Raw genomic sequence first — 20,160 nt, forward strand, 5'->3', positions numbered from 1 at the left:
GGTGGTTGACGGTTTCTTCATGGTGGAGAAGAAGCAATTGTCATCAATGGCTATCTATTTCGAGGGGCATCAGGCCATCAGCTGCATGTTGGATTGGAGTTTTCCGCATGGGCTAAGATGATTGATCTGCTGATCTACCCGCTGGCGAACCATGGATATGCAAAAGGGGTTCAAGTGGGGTTTCAACGATGATAGGTTGGGTTGTTGGCAGTGGAGCCTATGTGTTGATATGGGGTTCTTGCAAGAGGATTGAGAGTGGTGGTGGCGGCGGGTTTGTTTGGGATGGTGGTGGATATCTCATAGTGGTTTCATTATGGTGTTCTCTGCAAATTAGATTTAGTGCAGGAGAAGTTAATGGTGGGAATATTAATCCAGTGGCAGTGGCTCTTCGCGGTCCAATGACTTCTTCTCTACAGATGGTGATTGTTCACATTAGTTTCTTTTTGGGTTGTATTAGCATTTGTTTTCTCAGGTTAGTTTTTTCATTAGGTTGGTTCAGTCCCTTCTCTGTCGACTTAGGGTTTAGGGGTCCTAGTACTATAATTGTGCTTTGGTTATGGTATCAATTCCATGAAATTTCTATATTTTTTGGTGGTCAAGTATTGGAGAAGAGGTCCTGCACATAGTTTGGTGGCTTTGGATCATGGTGTTGAAGGGGGTAATTTTCTTCTTGAAATTTGCTACGAAGTGGTATGGTAACTCATGGATTAGATTGATTGATGAGCCATTGTTTTGGCATTATTCCCGAGGACTACATGTAATATTACTATCGGTGGTTTCTTATTGTCAATATAACAGAGGTTTACCCTTGCACATGGTCTGACTGTGTAAAGACACGGTGTCAAAGAGGGTGACATGGTTGTTTTCAGTGTTCACGGTGATTCTTGGTATTGGTCTTGTTCTGTAGCCTGAAATAATGGGCGATTAAGGTGGTTAGAGGTTGGACCCGCTTAGCTCATGGATGTTATCATTAATAATGGACTTGTAACTGAGGTTATTTTTAGGGAAGAGAGTGGAGAATCTATGCCCACCACCAGTCACTCCAGTATTTTGTAATCTTTATAGTATTGAATAAAGATGTTTTCATTCTTCAAAAAAAAAAAAAAATGAAAACCCTAACCTAATCCTCTACGTATTAGAAGAAAAGAAAAGTGAGCCTAGCTACGATTTATTCCCCAACTTTATTATCCATGTTTCCAGAGAATTATAACTAGCATTATGCTTTTTGTTCCTTAAATGCCTTTTCTTCTTTAACAAGGATTAACTATTTATAATCACTACGTGCTCCATTTTAACAAGTTAAGATCTCGATCTATATTGTGAATAATTAAAGGAGAAAATCTATGGTTCAAAATTATGGTATCACTTTCAATTTGGGACCATTGTTTGAGCATAATGTGATCAGCTAAAACCAGTTCATTAGTATTCTCCAGGGCATCCATAGGATCTGAGTCATGTCCACAATATCCTCAAGAATGGAAATTATAATCAGCTCTTCACTGTTCACAGAACAAAACCATGGAAAAGGAACCCGAAAGGAAGCTTTCAATAAAGAAGATGCATTCATCAGAACAACTATAGACAGTTCAGTTTCTGTCACTAAAGTAATAGCTGATTTCTGATTGAATTGAGGTCGTAAGGATAAGAGTTTTACAGAATAACAAAAGTGCTTATGCTAAATTAGACTCGTTGTTGGAATTTAGTCCCTACAAATCTTCAAAGCACCCGCCAAGAATTAAAGGATGCCATTTGATCGAGAAACTAATGTAGCTAATCAAATTTATGGATAAATAGCGGTGATGTGTGACATAATGTCAAGTTAGATTGCTTAGTATGCAATTGGGTTGGTTATCATGAGATTCATTGAGCAAAGAAAAATTCTCTTTTGGCAAAACCAAATGTTTTATGCTGAGAGTTAATCTAAAGTTGTAGACTACATGCACAGAATTCACTCAATCGATTCGTATTGGGGGTTTGATAACATGAGTGTGCAACTAGACTTCACAATGAACATTACTACCCTAATCTGATCTCCAAGCCTACAATATGTAGTTGCAGAGGCAAAACCCAATTCAAATAAACATGTATAGTACTATATCAACGAACCATGGTCACGTTATTACTAAACAGAAACGAAGCAAATCAATATTTCATTTACAGAAACAAATTTTTCAAAGCACTTCTATGCTTATACTATAGTTGAGAAATGCGGCATTAAAACCTAACAAGCTTTACCAAATTTGAAACAAGCCAGTGGGTTCAATCATCATCCAGAAGCTTTCTCAGGCGGTCCTTGACAAACTCCCTGCTCGCCTTGACCCGTTCTTGCTGTGGCCCCACGTTGGCCAGCGACAGGTGAGCTCCGACGCCGAACAGTCCCGTCCCGGCGACGAAACAGCACGCCGTCACAACAAGCTGCTTCCGCGTCGGCGGATACGACCACACCACCATACCCCTCCTCTCTTTTTCGTTGTTCTGCAGCGTTTCTCAAACTTATACCACTCAATCCGACTCGTCGTTTAACAAAGCCCACAATCTACGACATGTCGATCTCTACCACTCAAGCCGACCCGTCGTCTAACCAGCAGTACAATTACGACACGTCGTTTTCTTGGCTGGTATCAGATTGAAACAAGAACAAGGAGGGGGAAACGAAAATGCAAAGGGTCCTATATGCCTAGTGTGCGCGTAGCTTCAGCCTCAATCGCCACATTACTCAAAGCCTGCAAAACCCAGTTCCGTCTTGAACAAATCCACGCCCAGATCATCCACAAGGGTCTAGAGCAAGACCACTTCCTCATCACCCAATTCATCTGCCTCTCCAACGCTCTCTCCTCCCTCCCTTACTCCACCGCCGTCTTCCGCCGCGTCAACAACCCCAGCAGCCATCTCTGGAACTCACTACTCAAAGGCCACTGCGAAAGATCCAGTTTTTCCGCCACCGTCTCTCTCTTCATTCGCATGAAGAGGGAGGATGGCGCGGCGGATGAGTACACGTACCCGTCGGTTGTGAAGGCCTGTGCCGGCGAGGGAAGGGTCCGGGAGGGAAGGGCGGTTCATGGGTCGGCGGTGAGGTGTGGGGTTGATGGGAATGTGTTTGTGGGGACTAGCTTGGTTGACTTGTATGGCAAATGTAGGGAGGTTGTGTGTGCACGGAAGGTGTTTGATGGAATGTGTGAGAGAAATGTGGTGTCTTGGACTGCTATGGTTGTTGGGTATGCCGGTGTTGGGGATATGGTGGGGGCGAGTAAGGTGTTCGGTGAAATGCCGGAGAGGAATGCTGTGTCGTGGAATGTGGTTATTAGTGGGTTTGTTAGGTTGGGTGATTTGGGGAATGCGAGGAGGGTGTTTGAGGAGATGCCGGGGAAAGATGTGGTTTCTTTTACTACTATGATTGATGGATATGCAAAGTCCGGGGATATGGCTTCGGCCAGGTTTTTGTTTGAGCAGGCTCCCGTTAAGGATATTGTTATGTGGTCGGCGTTGATATCGGGGTATGCTCAAAATGGTTTTCCCAATCAGGCTGTGAAAATATTTCTTGAGATGAGTAGTAGGAATGTGGAACCTGATGAGTTTATAATGGTGAGCTTGATGTCAGCTTGCTCCCAAGTGGGTTGCTTGGAATTGGCTGAATGGGTTGATTCGTATCTGAGCAATAGCTCAATCGATATTCGACAGCCTCATGTTCTTGCGGCTCTGATTGACATGAATGCAAAGTGTGGGAATATGGAAAGAGCAACGAGTTTGTTTGAAAACATGCCAAAACGGGACCTAATTTCGTATTGTTCAATGATACAAGGGTTGTCTATTCACGGCCGAGGGAATCAAGCTGTTGCCCTTTTCAATAGGATGTTAAGTGAAGGTTTGGCTCCAGATGAGGTAGCTTTTACAGTGATCCTGACAGCTTGTAGCCGTTCCGAGCTTGTTGAGGAGGGTCGGCATTTCTTTGAATTAATGAGACATAAATACAGTATGGTTCCCACTCCTGATCACTATGCATGCATGGTTGATCTTCTTAGCCGGTCAGGATGGTTAGAAGAAGCTTATGAGCTTCTACAATCAATGCCTGTGGAACCTCATGCTGGTGCTTGGGGTGCACTACTTGGTGCATGTAAGCTACATTGCAATGTTGAGTTTGGGGAGTTGGTTGCTAATCGACTCTTTGTGCTTGAACCAAAAAGTGCTGGTAGTTATGTGCTCCTCTCCGACATATATGCTGCATTCCACCGCTGGTTGGATGTTTCTGTTGTGAGGAACAAAATGCAGGAGAGAGGCCTTAAAAAGATACCTGGTATCAGTTCAATTTAGTTTAGAAGACTGAGCTTCTTGGCAACTCTCTTTATCCATTGCCCTGGAATTAATACAAATCAGCATCAAGTTCTTTGAGGTCTATATTGTGGAGTTGGAGTTGATTTATACAATTTAGTTGGACTCCCAGTTTATTGGTGCTCCAGGAACCAAACTGCAGGCACTGCCTTATACGCCACTCTTAGAGATGCATTTCTCACATGTCAAAGGATGGGTGAAGACAATCTGGTTGCAAATATCTTGTTACCTGAAATTAGAGAATGGCGACTTGAATGGTTCTCACTCTTGAAATAAACTTGTACTCATGTGCCTTGAAAACATGAAGTTTGGCTATGTAACATAAAATGAAATGTGCTTGAATATTGAAAGCCACTTCTGATGAATTGAGATCATTTGTTCATTCTTTTCAATGATACTGGCAGTAAATAATAGTTAGGGTGAGTTGGGTTTTCAGGTCCTGCCTGTATAGGATTTCTTTCTATGAAAGAATTTTTTGGAAATCATACTTTTGATGGTTCTATCTTGCCACCGCTGCATATTCGGCTTACTTTGTTCTGTGGTTTAGATATGAGTGATGGAATTATATGTTAAGACACCTGGTATGGAGATTTGCAGGTTTAGACTAGGTCTTAGAGTAGGATTTTACCCAAAAGAGTTAACAAACGTAGTTTACTTTCACCATAGTAAAGCTACAAATTGGCCGATATGAAAACAGAACAATTTTTAACCAAGTCCTGAGCCATGGCTATCCAAGGATGCTATTATTATCAGGGCGGGATGATGCCACCATTGTGGTAATGCAAGGGGATTTACACCACTTCATATGCTAAGCACTGTTTATCTCCAGAATTGAAGAGTGAGACATGCTCTACTGAGTCATGGTCATCCAAGTATGAGACTGCAATTGCAGCATGAAGTGCTGCTCCCAATGGAAGAGCCTCCTCGTCAATGAAAAAGTAGGGTGAGTGTGCTCCTTTATCTGATTTCAGAGTCTCATTCCCTGTACCAATAACAAAAATTGCAGCAGCAGTCTTCTCAGCAAAGTAGCTGAAATCCTCTGCAGCCATGGCCAGTGGCAGAAGCCGCACATTTGGTTTCCCAAGAAGGACCTGACCAACATTCTTCACATGTTCGTAGAGCGCTTGATCATTAGCCATTGGTGGATGAGGCAGGGGTATTTCCTCCAGGAAGTCGACCACAGCAGTACAACGATGCACAGCTGCTTGCTGCTCCATGACCTGCAAGTGAAATGGACTTGGTGACTAAGTCTTAGTCAATCGACTCACATTAGGAATATTTACAATGTTTGCATAATGAGGACATGTAAACCTCTCTGATCCTTTCTTGGATATAGTAGAGGCCCTCTGAAGTCAAGCTCCTGTAGGTTCCTCCAAGCTTCACACTCTCTGGGATCACATTATCTGCTTGACCGCCCTGTATGTACCCTACTGTTACCACCTACATGATACAAGATGGTGTATGAGAATCATTGCTTCTAAGTTGATAGTAAAATGCTAAACTGAAAACTATAATCTGTTTTGCCTTAGAACTATCATCTAATTTTAAGCTATCATGGCACCACAGGTTTGAGATGTCCAAGAGAATGCAACTAAACTTCACCTTGAGGTTGGCTATATTCGTCTGTCGTGTTTCTTTTCGTTGATCCTTTATATATCTTGGTTCATTATCAATTGTAGTACCTAATTTAAAGAAATTTACAGAAAGAGGAAGCCAAAGTGATTACCCCAGGTTCAAGAGGATTTTTCTCTCGAGACACAATCTGTTGCAGAGCAAGTGTTGCAAAGGCTGCTGCAACAATCGGGTCCCTGGTCTTATGTGGCGCTGCCCCATGACCTCCTATTCCTTGTATTGTAGCTTTGAAGAGCCCTACACCACCAACTATTTGACCAGGCCTCGAAGCTATAGTACCTGTTGGTATATGTGGATGAACATGCAGGGCAAAGATGCCATCAATATCATCTAAAACACCATCTTGTAACATATGGTAAGCGCCAGCATAACCCTCTTCTCCAGGCTGGAAAACTAGCTTCACGGTTCCCTTACATCACATGTTGAGACATTAGCACCCACAGAGCACATACATAACTTCACTGTTATACATAAATAGCTTTTTCATTTACCTTCAATATATCTCTTTTTTCTTGAAGCAATTTGGCTGCTCCTAGTAGCATTGCGACATGTGAATCGTGACCGCAAGCATGCATCTTTCCATCAATCTTGCTCTTGTACTCCCACTCCACTAGTTCCTGCCAGATCACAGGATTGATTTCAAGGTATCAGTCATTTACCAGAATGAAATAATAAGTAGCTGGTGATCAAATCTAAAAAGTATAACTACAGAGCAGCAGCACTATGAGCACTGTAAGGATTAACAGAGACAGACAGAGAACCTGGAGAGGGAGAGCATCCATGTCAGCTCTAAGAGCAAAGACTGGTTTAGACCCTGTCCCAATTGAAGCCACCACTCCAGTCCTGGCCACCGGCCACTTGTACTTAACTCCAAGGGAGTCAAGCTCGGACCTGATGAGTTCACTCGTCTTATGCTCTTGAAATCCCAACTCTGGATACTGATGGATTCTTCTTCTCAACCCTATCATCCATTTAAAGAACTCAGGCTCTCTTGCCGATTTCCTCAACTCCCAAGTCAGGAACTCGAGCTCTGATCCACAATCAGCATCCTCTGAAGCCTGAGATTGGTAAAACCACACTGTTGCAGCTAGTAATAAGCTGAAAGTGAAAGTGGAAACCATGAGTGTTGCTGCAGACTTGAGAACAAAAAGTCCTCTTGGATATTAAGAGCCTTATGTGGTCTTTTAAACTTGAGTTGAAGAAGTGGTAGTTCAGAATTTAGATTTTGTACACGTGCCTGAGAAAGCTGTTCTGTCCCTTTCAAGCACCCTGCAGCTGTATTAGGCAAAAGATGGAAACCATTATATTTGGCTGTCACTTTGATTCGTTACGTCAATCCCAAGGAAAATGAATAATTCCTTCTGAAGTAAACAGAGCAAATTAAGAAGGGGGGTAATGAGTTTGTATACGCAAATTTGCTTTTGGTGAATAAGATTATGACAGAAAGGGGCACTGTATCAGTGGTGATTATATCTAACTTTCTAGACTCCAGTCATAACTGCGTAGTTGTGAGCACAAGATTGGCTTTACAAATTTAGAAGGAAAAAAAAAAAATCATGGAAGCTGGTGCAAGTTAATGAATTATTGTAATCTTAGATTCCATTTATAGTAATCTGATACTGAAGCGTCGTGCTTTAGGGTTTTGATAGTTATTTGATGCAGATATAGTCTTGTAATTTTGAAATTCCTTGAAAAACATATTGTGGAAGCGGGGGATCGTCTTTATCATGATCACAAATTTGTGGTGTAGAAATTCCGTTGGATTTGTTGTTTTACATTACGAATCTACAAGGTGGTCTCAGTCTAAATGTGTTTCTGTTAGATTCCAGCTCTTGTTGTTTCTTACGTCCATTATTTAGGGACCATTCTGGCATGTCCAAAATGCTGTCGGACTCAGAGAGAAACTGACATTGATGAAAGTTAAATGCAAATCATTTCGTTTTCAGTGATTAACCAAAAACATAAGAAGCTGCTTCTGTGAAAGAGTCTCATCAATGACAAGGTTGGAGCTTTTTCCTACTCGGTCTTGACACAATGGTATTGCTGCCAAATAAAATGAGTGCTAGAAATTGTGCTTCAATAACCTATGGTTTTACTGCATTTTATTTTGTAAAGAGGTATATACATACATATGCTCTTATTTTCTTACCAAGTCTTCACATCATTGCCATCCAAGTATGAAATTGTAACTGCAGCATTAAGAGCAGCTCCTATTGGAAGAGCCTCCTCGTCGATAAAGAAGTTGGGCGAGTGCAAGTGCTTGTCTGCTTTCAGAGTCTCATTCCTTATCCCAACAACAAAAATCGCAGCTGGAATCTTCTCAGCAAAGAAGCTAAAATCTTCTCCACCCATGGTCATTGGCATAAGCTGCACATTAGGTTTCCCAACAAGGACCTCACCGACTTTCTTCACGTGTTCGTATATTGCTTCATCATTAACCATTGCTGGATTAGGCATAGGTTTTTCCTCCATGAAGTCCACCACAGAAGTACAACGATGCACAGCTGCTTGCTGCTCTATGACCTGTGCTGAATGCATCTAGTCAATTTACCGAGACTGAACAAGACATTTACAATTTTTGGAATTGAGGAAATGTAAACCTCTTTGATCCTTTGTTGGAGATAGGAAAGACCCTCAGAACTGAAGCTCCTAAAAGTTCCGCGTAGTTTGACAGTCTCTGGGATAACATTTCCTGCTTGACCTCCATGTATGTGCCCAACTGTTACCACCTACATAACACAAAATGAATGGATCAGACCCTCATTCTACTTGTTACTCAGCTTGTGTCTTGGGCAGATAATCTATTTTTTTTCTTTTCTTTTTTGGCCACTAGTCTTTTGTAAGATTAGTATGATAATGATTGCCTCTAAAATGATACAGAAAAAAGGAAGCAAGTAAGATTTACTCTTGAGTCAAGAGGATCTGTATCCCGAGACACGATTTGTTGGAGAGCAATGATTGAAAAGGCTGCTGCAATAATAGGGTCCCTAGTCTCATGTGGAGCTGCTCCATGCCCTCCTTTTCCTTGTATTGTAGCCGAGAAGAGCCCGGTACCAGCAAGTATCGGACCAGGCCTCGAAGCTATGGCACCAGTAGGTACTAATGGATAAACATGTATACTCAAGATGGCATCGATATCATGCAAAACATCATCTTTTAACATATGGTAAGCACCAGCGTAACCCTCTTCTCCAGGCTGGAACACTAGTTTCACAGTTCCCTTAAATTACATTATTGAAATATTAGCACCCACAAAGTAGCTAACAAAATATATACAGCTTCTGATCTACCTTCAACATGTCTGTTTTGTGTTGAAGCAACTTGGCTGCTCCAAGTAGCATTGCTACATGAGAATCGTGACCGCAAGCATGCATCTTTCCATCAATCTTGCTCTTGTGTTCCCACTCTACTAGTTCCTTATTAATAGCAAGGATAGAGTGATTTCATGGCATCAGTTCAATAAGTTTAACTAGTTAAAGGATATCTATCATCCATCAATCGTTGTCAAACAATATGTGAAAACTTTAGCACTATCTATAGGATTTAGTGATTTACTTATGAGCTGCAATCACACTAGGCTCCATTTTAACCGTATCAGCTCTTTATATAGAATGCAAAAGTGAGACACTAATTAACTGGGACTGCTTAAGTGCTTCAACTCATCAAATACATAGTCCAGACCAAGTCCATGTAGCCGTAGAACAGTGACAACTATAAAGCATATCAACAAACATTTAACCCTAATATTACCGTCATACATTTGAGAAAGATGAAAACAGAGGCACCATGAGCATTGTTTGGAATGACACAGTAAAAAAGTGTGTGAGAGAGAACCTGGAGAGGGAGAGCATCCATGTCAGCTCTAAGTCCAAAGACTGGTTTAGAGCCAGACCCAATAAAGGCCACCACACCAGTCTTGGCCACAGGCCATTTGTACTCAATCCCGAGTAAGTCAAGCTCAGCCCTGATGAGTTCACTAGTTTTGTGCTCTTCAAATCCCAGCTCTGGATACTCATGAATCCTCCTCCTGAGCCCTCTCATCCATTCAAAGAACTCAGGCTCTCTCGCCAATTCCAATAGCTCCCTAGTCAAAACCTCAAGCTCTGAAGCCTCTGATCCATAAGCTACCTCCTCCAAAGCCCAAGATTGATGAAATAGTGTGGTTGATAGCAACAAGATGAAGGTGATTATGAAACTCATGAGTATGTGTCTTGCAAATTAGTGTTGGAAATTTGAGAACTGATATCTTCTGGGATTTCAAGAGCACAATGTGTGAGACCTTTTAAGCTCATCAGAGTTGGAGAAATAGTAGTTTAGATTCCTGACACATGCGGACGTGCCTGAGAAAGTTGAGCCGTCTCTTTCATTACTGGGTAGCTATGTTTAGTCAAATATGGAAACTGTGTGTTTCATACGTCAATTTAGAGTGAGAGTTTAGCATCAATAATTAAAACAAAGATATTAGTTTGCTGCACCATTCTCTGCCTCTTCAGGAAGGATTTGCTTTCGACGAATCCATTTCAAAAACCATGTTAGTAGTCTTTAACCAATCTAATACGATTGTTTGAAGTTTTTTAAGTTATCCCATGCGAATTTCCTTCTGAAAATTTGATGAAATTTTGAAATGCTTACTGTGAGGTGAAAGTAAGTTGTGTTATGAGAAATGTAATTAGTGTGTGATAACAAATAGTATTACTGTAAAAATTTTGAACCTTAAAAAACAAGGAAGATCTAGACTGCAAAGAAGTTGTCTGAGTGAGATTTCCAGCTCTCATTGTTTCTACGGTCCAATATGTTTTAATTTTCATACTTCAGGGAGGATTTGCTTTCAACAAATCCATTACGAAACCACTTTAGTAGTCGTTAACCAATCTAATACGTTTGTTTAAAGTTTCTTAACTTACTCCATACAAATTTCCTACTGAAAATTTGATGAAAGTTTGAGATTACTGTGAGGTGAAAGTAAGTTGCGTTATGAGAGATGTAATTAGTGAATGTGATAACAAATAGTATGTGCACCTTACGAACAAAGATCATCTAGATAAAAAAGTTGTCTGAATGAGATTTCCGGCTCTCATTGTTTCTGCAGTCCAATATGTTTTAACTTCCATTCTCTGCGAGAAACTTACATTAATGAATTTCGAATGAAATACATTTCGAATGCTTAATGAGACTCGATAAGAGGTCTATCCAAGTAAGAGATTGCTACAGCAGCATTCAGAGCTACTCCTATTGAGAGTGCCTCTTCATCAATTACAAAGAAAGGTGTGTGCAAAGGCCGGTCTGGTTTCTGAGTCTCATTCTTCACCCCGAGCACAAAGATTGTGGCAGCGAAGTGCTGCGAGTAGAAGCTGAAATCCTCTGCTCCCATGATCATTGGGAAAAAATGAACATTAGGTTCCCCAACTAAAGCCTCTCCAACCTTCTTTATATGCCCATACAATGCTTCATCGTTAATCATTACAGGATAAGGTAGTGGCGTCTCCTCCTTAAAGTCCAGCGTAGCATTACATCTATGCACGAGAGCTTGCAGTTCGGTGACCTGCAAGTGAAACATGATTGCTATCTTCTTTGACAAAATAAAATTGTGGTCATACAGAGATTGTTGGTTACCTCTTTGATCCTTTGTTTGAGATAGATGAGGCCTTCAGGACTCAAGCTCCTATAAGTCCCTCCAAATTTTACAGACTCGGGGATTACATTTGCTGCTTTACCTCCCTCCAAGTACCCAACTGTGACCACCTACAAATTCAAATACGTACTGTATGTAAGTTTACCATACTATGTTTCCTTTTGACGGTTTTATCAGAGTAGAGATATGTACTCTATTCATATTTAACTACATGCTTCATAAAACTAAAGAATCTGCTTATCTTTCTTATTCTGATATAATTATGTCAGAATAAGAAATATAAGCTGCACAGAAAATGTAGCCGATGATCCAGACTATAATTGAACTAGCTACAAGCTGATGTAAACTAATGGTAATAGTGATAAATATGAATGCACTTCTAATTAGTCACTTCCGAATTCTTACTGTGGATTCAAGAGGATCGATTTCTCTTGATACAATCTGTTGAAGAGCCAAAACAGCAGATGCTGCAGCAATAATTGGGTCCCTATTCTTATGTGGTGCAGCGGCATGTCCACCTTTTCCTGTAATCGTAGCTGAAAATCTGCCAGAACCAGCCAGCATTTGCCCTGGCCTTGAAGAAATGACACCAGTGGGCAGCTCTGCCACAACATGTATAAAGAAGATGGCATCGATGTCATTAAGAATACCATGTTGTAGCATATGGTAAGCTCCAGCGTAACCCTCCTCTCCCGGCTGAAAAACCAGCTTCACAGTTCCCTTCAAAGCATCAAAGCGGCATTAAATCAATTACTTAAATTTGCTGTAATTTTTGTGAATTTGCTAATGTCTCTTCAGGTTTCTTTATATGGATTTGGATCCTCTGCTAAAGATTTTGACATTGATTTTGTGCTTCCATTAAAAAACCACTCATTTTCGACTGCTATTAAGTTATCATCCTTATACAAGTATTATATACCAAATCCTAAACTCAAAAGAGTGAATTCTTGAACCTAAAACGAGGCTCTCCTCACATAAGCACAAGATCAACAGCAGTAATTTCCATTATGCCGAAAAAATCATTCAAACTCAAATTTACTTTGTAGGTGTGGCAATATATAGAACATTTTGACGACTTCTGCATACCTTTAGCACGTCTCTTCTACTCTGGAGTATCCTGGCTGCACCAAGCAACATTGCTACATGAGCATCGTGACCACAAGCGTGCATTTTGCCATCTATTTTGCTCTTGAATTCCCACTCTACTTGTTCCTGTTGGTTACCCAGTTAGGTTCACTCCAACAGTTTCATTGAATCAGAGAGAGAGAGAGAGAGAGAGAGAGAGAGAGAGGACCTGAATAGGAAGGGCGTCCATGTCAGCTCTGAGAGCGAAGACGGGTTTGGACCCGGACCCGATAGAAGCAACAATACCAGTCTTGGCAACAGGCCAGGTGTACTTGATCCCAAGCGAGTCAAGCTCGGACCTTATGAGTTGACTCGTCCTGTACTCCTCGAAACCAGTCTCTGGGTACTGGTGGATTCTTCTCCTCACTCCTATCATCCATTCAAAGAACTCGGGTTCCTTGGCCGACTCCAGCAACTCCCGAGTCAATAACCCCAGCTGATCCGACTCAGTCGCAGTTGCTTCCAAAGCCCATGATTGGCTTAAGATGGACAACAGCAATAAGCAGAAGAGCATGAACCCCATCATCGATTATGAAACGAAAATGGGATTTGAGAAAGATATAGTTTTTGGGTTAATAATGAACTGAGCTAAGACATGTTTTTCTGAGCTCTTTGAAGTGTAAGGACTTGGTTCTGTTTGGAATATGTACATCTTTCTGCGTCTTTATTTGAGTTGCTAGTAATTTGCCACCTCCGATTTTGTCGGTTGTGCAACACATCCGTTTGTCAGAAGTGAGTGTTTCGTTTTTCTTTTATTTAAGTTGTGATAGAGACCTTGTCCCTTTTGCTCTTGGTTGCCTGAAGAAAACTTGATCGAGATCTCTTCCGTTACTCGTTTTAGATCCAAATAGTGAATCCGTGTAAAACCTATTTGATGATCAAATACATTTTGGTAATGGCTTATTTAATCTACAGGCGTGCAGTATGTTGCAGGAGATAGAGTTCTAGTGTGCCTAGTCCAAATGAGGTCACTTAACTGTTGTAATATGGTAGATATATTCTCATAGATATCCTAGTTACAATGTAATAGGATTCTTTACTTGTATTTCAAAAAAATTGTGTTTGTAATTCTATATATATAGACTCATATTATCAATGAAATATACATCTATTTTCTTCCAAATTCATATTCTCTGAATCTCTGCAATATAGTAAGAATAATCGCACTAGATAAATGTTAATTTTTGCAAAATATTCATAAATAGGAGGTGTCTAATTGTCAAGTACGGGTTACAATTTTCTCTCTTATGTCATCATGGTTAGAGAGATGTTATTATCACTCTTAAATAGTTACTTTGTACTTCAAACTAATCTTACAAAATAAACAGAGAAATGCACGGAGATTTACTAAGAATGCAGATAAAATTGTCTTTTGGTTAATATTACGTTGTGCTCCAAGATAGCAAGATTATATGGGACTCAAAAGTAATCTTGAAGGGCAATTTTATTCACATGTACTTTAGTATTGACATCAACTTTTCTACTTGCATGTTTTTCATTTTTAGCAATGGACATCCACAAATTTCCTGAATTCTGATGTCACAGAAAAAGTTCCTAATTAACTAACTAGTGAATGACTGAGTGCGCAGCAGCAGCATCAGTATTGTTATCCAAGAACGAGATCGCAACTGCAGCATGAAGAGCTGCTCCTATTGGAAGTACCTCCTCATCAATGACCAAGTACGGTGAATGCAAACTTGTAGCATTCGATCCCAAGGTATGGTCTGTAGTCCCGATCATGAACATTGCGGCTGGCATTTTATGTGTATAGAAGCTAAAGTCCTCTGCTCCCATAGTCATTGGAAGAAGATACACATTTGCTTCCCCAACCAAGGCTTCACTAACACTCTTGCTGTGTACATAGAGTGCTTCATCAATTACAGTTGGTGGATACGGCCTCATTTTTTCATGCATGAAGTCCACTGTTGCATTACACTGATGCACTGATGCTTGCATCTCTATCACCTGTAGAATGCAAGCCATACATGCTTGAAATATAATAATTTGCTAGATATCTGGTATGTTATATTGTCATACTGCAGAATACATGTATAGTATAGCAATACAACATATATACCGGATGATTAACATTTCTCAATCCACAAATCTGAACCAGGATTAATATATTAAACCTCAAACTAATTGTATGCATGTACCTCCTTAATCCTTTGCTGAAGGTAATGTATACCATCTAAAGTCAAGCTTCGAAAAGTCCCTTTAAGTTCCACCGTCTCTGGAATGACATTTGCGGCTTGGCCACCGTTAACAAACCCAACTGTTACCACCTATAACCGGTCAGAAATGAAGAAATACCCTTTTAGATATCTACTCCCTACAATGTTGGTAGACCATAATAATGAAAGTTAAAAATGAAAGGTGGATCCCTTTATTTGTATCATATTCACTTGCTACACATATATTGTATGTTATGTTGTCAGAATGTGAATCTTAGGTCATGCGTATCCTAACAAGAATCTACCACTCGATGATTGATGCAATAAACATATGAAAACAAGCAAGACTGTCTAACAAGAGATGTCTAATGTTCCCTGAATTCCCAAACATATATGTATGTACCCTGGCCTCTAGAGGGTCGGTTTCTCGAGATACAATCTGTTGGAGCGCAAGGATGACCGAGCAGGCTGCAAGAATTGGGTCTGCAGTCAAATGGGGAGCTGCAGCATGTCCACCTTTTCCTTGAACTGTGACTAAAAATCTACCAGCACCAGCAAGAAATGGACCAGGTCTAGAACCAATTGAACCAGTCTGCATTTCTGGCGAAACATGTAATCCAAAAATGCCTTGAATTCCATCAAGAGCAACCTCTTTTAACATATGGTATGCCCCTGCATGACCCTCCTCTGCAGGTTGAAAAACAAGCTTGACTGTGCCCTATTAAAATCGAAACATGCAAAATTTAGTCAACTAAGCAAATGCATAGGTTAATGGTATAAAAGGAGTACATAAAAAAACAATCTGAGCATATTAACTTAACTAGATACCTTTAATTGTTTACTCTTGAGCTGAAGTAACTTAGCAGCTCCAAGCAGCATGGTTACATGAACATCATGGCCACAAGCATGCATCTTCCCGGGGTTCTTGCTCTTGTGCTCCCACTCAACCAATTCCTTACAAACAAGAAGATCCATAATTCCATATCATGAAATACTAGTACTTCCAGGCTTGCCAGATTCATCGAATTATTTATGTATTTATAATTCTAATATTAAAAGTTATGTCACATTATTTAAAAAAAAAAAAAAAAAAAAAAAACCGAGAGAAGTTTTACGATGCTCTCGAGTATTCGATCACTCCTAGAGTTTCCGTATAGATCATTTTGTAAAAATATTTGATGATGTACCACTGATCAGAAGGATATTTGATGATGTACCACTTTTGATTCTTACTACTACTCTATTTTTCATTCAAATATATTAAGATACTTCGAAAAGAAAATCCTGGTGCAGAGGAGTCGTCAGGTATAAATACCTCATTAGATTCATCTCCCCCAAAAAAAAAAAAAAACAAAAAAACAAAGAAGAATGATAGTAATTTAGAGAAGCCTTGTCCCGAAATTAATGAAAAATATCCTTCTGATCATGGAAATCATCCTCCAATTTCAACTTATCATCCTAATGTTCAAAATGAAGTACGCAGATATTATCTTCAAAAAGGTCCTTGTCAACCTCGAGCACACGAGTTTCCTGATGATTGCTTGATTGATTTCATATATTGAGAAAAACATTTTTACTAGCATAGATAATGAGACTATCATGCAAGGATTTCAAAATATGAAATCTCATCAAGGGCAATTATCATTGTAATAATATTTTGTATTTTTTTTTCTGTGCCCCAGTGAATCTAAATTCCTGGCTCCGCCACTGACTGAGCTACATGAATTCATTTTGGGAAACTTCATTTCTTGTACTTGTTTAATCTGCTGACATTCCGGAAGAGAGAGAATGACTGACCTGAATTGGGAGAGCATCCATGTCTGCCCTGAGAGCGAACCATGGCTGCAACCCAGAACCGATGGAGGCAACCACTCCAGTCTTGGCCACCGGCCACGTGTATTCTATCCCAAGCAAGTCGAGCTCCGATCTTATGAATTGGCTCGTCTCGTCCTCCTCAAAGGCGAGCTCAGGGTTCTCGTGGATTTTCCTCCTGACTTTTCTTAACCAATCAAAGAACTCGGGCTCCCTGGCCGAGTCCAGCAACTCCCGACTCAGTTGACTCAGCTCCGGTAACGAACCAGTAGTGCTCTCTAGACCCCATGATACATGAATTGCTAACGTCGAAAATAACACCACGATACGCAGCCACTCCATGAAAATGTGCAACAGAATTTTCGATCAAGTCAACAAAATGGTATTTGTTTTCGACAAAAAAAAAAGGTAGATTTTGTCTTTGTTGGGTCTGACCCGGCCCATTTGAAATTTGAAAATGCAAATGAAGAAGTTGTGATAACCAATTCTATTGGTAAATTAATTAGTCTATGATTCCGGATTACTATGCGATATTGTCATGTGAAAAATTGCTCAATTTTTATAGAATTTAATATAGAGGGTAAAAAAATTATATTAAATGAATCGATCAACAATAAGCATTTTTCCTATGAGTCAATCATATTAGTTTGGACTACAGTACTCGTGATAGTCCAATTAGTACACCCCTTGTGCACACCCTATTAAATTTAGGGGGCTTAAATTTACACACTTTATTTTACATTCTACACACCCTTTGCCTTTTTTTAATATTTCTTATCAATTGTGCCTTTTTTTAATATTTCTTATCAATTCAAGACATTCCTCTTCCAAAACTACCCGTCTCTCTCTCTCTCTCTCTCTCTCTCTCTCTCTCTCTCCTCTTCTCTTCTCTCTCTCCTCTCCTCTCCTCTCTTCTCTTCTCTCTCTCCGTCCACAGAACCCCATTTGTGCAAGAGAAGGGCGCAATCTATGGCTTGGATAGTCTCCTCCTCCGCGCTCTCCCACTCGTCCTTCAATCCACTCAAGTACTTACAATCCAACGACGCTGCAATAGTCAGCGCCGCCACGGACAAGTCAGCAGCCTGCTAAACCGTCCATTTCTCGGTGCTCTTCATCCCCATCTTATCCAGCAACTTATCCACCAAAAACCCATCCAAACCGCAATCACAGAGTTCAAAATTGATAAGGGGATTTGCAGAATTGCCTCCCGAAGAAACCCGATTTTCCAATCCTCACATGTGATTTTGAGCACTTGGATTTTGGAGGGGCATGGGGATGCCGAAGAGGAGGCCGGTGGCGAAGTTGTAGAGGGAGGTGAAGATGAGGGTGGTGCTGAGGTCGAGGTGGGAGACTAAGGTGAGGGCCAAGACGATTTCCGAGGTCATCGACTGAGCCGGAGAGTTCAGTGCAGAGGGTGGTCTTGAGGCGGACGTGGTGGCGCCACCGGTTCTAGGAGAGTGAAGTTTCTTCTATGGTGGAGATATTGCAGCCCAGCGTAAAATTTCTGTTCCAATTGTATTCCAAGTTAAGTCGACCAATACATTGATCACCCATCCACAATGTGCTGATTCCAAGTTTCACCCAATTTCAACTTTCTGTCAAATACACAGAAAGAGACCAATTGAGTTAAGATTTCAGCTGAAGGTCGATAATTGACCCAAAGAAACCATAATAACCACTATTTGTGGCGGTGAACACGGTGGCTGTACAACCCAAAATACCAAATCTTCAGAAACGTAGAGAACTCATTGAGTAGATGAAGATTCTTACCTTGTTCGCCACCAACGATGACCGGAAAATGCAGAAACGCGCCGGAACAGTAATCTATCGCCAATCCAACAAAACTCAATTAATTCAAAAATCCAACTATAGAGATCGACAAGTAGATCGTGTTTCATACCTCATGCATCACAAAACAACACCGGAGTCGACAAAAAACCACTGGAGTTGCATCGGCTTCTTGACGTCATTTCGTCGCCGTCCGTCGTCAAATGGACGATCAGTGACTAGAAGGACGTCGACGCTGAGGAGACGAACATAATGGGGTCAGTGCGCCGCTGCGTCTTGGCCGGAAGGTGGAGATGGAAATCAGGTTGCCGGCAGCTGATGAGAAGTTGGTAACTCAATTGTAATTATCAATGTTAAACTGGGACTGATCGGCGATGATGAACTTGGAGACGTCGGGGCTGACGGCGTCGGAGTAATCAGAGGAGGGTTGGAACCCGAGATGGTTGAGGCAGTGAGGGTTGAGTCTAGTGGGCTAGCTGCCATTGTTGTGGGGGTCTGAGATTGGGGAAGAGAGAGAGAGAGAGAGAGAGAGAGAGAGAGTTTCAATTGTAGGCTGTGGAAGGGAGAGTTTAGGGGTGATTTGGTAAAAGCAGCACAAGGGGTGTGTAGAATGTAAAATAGGGTGTGCAAATTTCAGTTCCCATAATTTATCATGCTCTCTTCCTTTGTTTTGCATTATTATAGTTCTTCATTTCTTATGGATTAAAGTATATTGAATTCTTGAATTCTTGAGATCTATACGCTTGTTGGAGTCACTACTAGTAATTGTTTCGAAGCAACATGGCTCTCCTGAACAATACAATTTGTTGAATCTAAACCCTATTCTAGAGGACATGAGTTCTTCTAACTCAGAATATGTGAAAAGCCAAACGCTCGTAGAAAATGTCATTCCCATAAATAAAAACACAAATATAAAATCGTAGCAATAGCATCATTCATAAACTAGAATTAAACGCAAGAACTAAATGTTAACAATATAAGAAAATCAACATCAAAATAAATAATCAGCGCAGGGTTTACATGTTCCATCACTCATTACATTATACGAGGATTCCTTTGACAACTCACCTCTGTCTTTATTTAAATAGGTTTTGTTCTCCGTTGCCTGCAATGTCTTTTCTTAAAGCCTTATCATGTAATATAAAACTGTCTGATTAACATAGAATTATATACTAAATTACTAATGCAGGTCACATGGAAGATCCAATATTATCAAATCATCGAATGTAACGCTAATCACCTCATCTAGATGTTAATTGATTACAACTATATATATTGTGGCCAGAGCTGGGTTGTTTTCTCCTACAGCCCAATCCTACCAGTCTCCATCACTAATAATTCAGTGGCTTGCTGACCTCCAAATGAAGCAATCGTGGTTGTTGACTTGTTGGCATCCAAATATCGCCAAACAATGAGTCAGTCGCCAAACTTTTACTGCTATTTGTACGCTACACACATATTTTTTAGGGAAAAAAAAAAAAAATGCAAACAGTATCCGATATTTGGTCAATTAGTAATTTTAGTATCTGACAAAAAAAAAATATCACTTTGATACTGGAAATTCGGATCCGGACCTAACATTAGTTATTGAAACACGGTTGGCCGTTACGGCGTTATCCACCTGGCAAACTGTGAAGGGTATTATGGTCCCTTCAACCATTCCCGCCAATT

General features: G+C 40.5%; 6 protein-coding genes across 6 annotated transcripts; 1 reads left to right on the top strand and 5 right to left on the bottom strand.

Moving 5' to 3' along the window:
• Positions 1-2,090: 2,090 nt before the first annotated feature.
• LOC112193213 lies at positions 2,091-2,792 on the bottom strand. The gene has a single exon (XM_024333288.2). The coding sequence runs from the start codon at positions 2,449-2,451 to the stop codon at positions 2,260-2,262; it is 192 nt and encodes a 63-aa protein (XP_024189056.1). The 5' UTR covers positions 2,452-2,792; the 3' UTR covers positions 2,091-2,259.
• Positions 2,652-4,758, top strand: LOC112193211 (putative pentatricopeptide repeat-containing protein At5g37570). The gene has a single exon (XM_024333285.2). It carries the CDS (start codon positions 2,674-2,676, stop codon positions 4,306-4,308), a length of 1,635 nt encoding a protein of 544 aa, XP_024189053.1. The 5' UTR covers positions 2,652-2,673; the 3' UTR covers positions 4,309-4,758.
• A 190-nt stretch (positions 4,759-4,948) lies between these two features.
• Positions 4,949-7,111, bottom strand: LOC112193212 (IAA-amino acid hydrolase ILR1). The gene is made up of 5 exons (XM_024333286.2): positions 6,720-7,111; positions 6,450-6,575; positions 6,053-6,367; positions 5,638-5,766; positions 4,949-5,546 (listed from the first exon to the last, which is right to left on the bottom strand). The coding sequence occupies exons 1-5, from the start codon at positions 7,077-7,079 to the stop codon at positions 5,118-5,120; spliced, it is 1,359 nt and encodes a 452-aa protein (XP_024189054.1). The 5' UTR covers positions 7,080-7,111; the 3' UTR covers positions 4,949-5,117.
• Positions 7,112-7,944: 833 nt separating this feature from the next.
• Positions 7,945-10,260, bottom strand: LOC112193392 (IAA-amino acid hydrolase ILR1). The gene is made up of 5 exons (XM_024333535.2): positions 9,793-10,260; positions 9,249-9,374; positions 8,864-9,178; positions 8,559-8,687; positions 7,945-8,481 (listed from the first exon to the last, which is right to left on the bottom strand). Exons 1-5 carry the CDS (start codon positions 10,156-10,158, stop codon positions 8,104-8,106), a joined length of 1,314 nt encoding a protein of 437 aa, XP_024189303.1. The 5' UTR covers positions 10,159-10,260; the 3' UTR covers positions 7,945-8,103.
• A 718-nt stretch (positions 10,261-10,978) lies between these two features.
• LOC112194896 (IAA-amino acid hydrolase ILR1) lies at positions 10,979-13,365 on the bottom strand. The gene is made up of 5 exons (XM_024335147.2): positions 12,885-13,365; positions 12,677-12,802; positions 11,996-12,310; positions 11,572-11,700; positions 10,979-11,500 (listed from the first exon to the last, which is right to left on the bottom strand). Exons 1-5 carry the CDS (start codon positions 13,239-13,241, stop codon positions 11,123-11,125), a joined length of 1,305 nt encoding a protein of 434 aa, XP_024190915.1. The 5' UTR covers positions 13,242-13,365; the 3' UTR covers positions 10,979-11,122.
• Positions 13,366-14,157: 792 nt separating this feature from the next.
• Positions 14,158-17,046, bottom strand: LOC112193517 (IAA-amino acid hydrolase ILR1-like 3). Its single transcript, XM_024333692.2, has 5 exons — positions 16,687-17,046; positions 15,718-15,843; positions 15,293-15,607; positions 14,872-15,000; positions 14,158-14,680 (listed from the first exon to the last, which is right to left on the bottom strand). Exons 1-5 carry the CDS (start codon positions 17,041-17,043, stop codon positions 14,282-14,284), a joined length of 1,326 nt encoding a protein of 441 aa, XP_024189460.1. The 5' UTR covers positions 17,044-17,046; the 3' UTR covers positions 14,158-14,281.
• Positions 17,047-20,160: the final 3,114 nt, after the last annotated feature.

This window comes from Rosa chinensis, chromosome 3 (genome assembly GCF_002994745.2).
Source record: "Rosa chinensis cultivar Old Blush chromosome 3, RchiOBHm-V2, whole genome shotgun sequence".
In the NCBI taxonomy this organism is placed as follows: Eukaryota; Viridiplantae; Streptophyta; class Magnoliopsida; order Rosales; family Rosaceae; genus Rosa; species Rosa chinensis.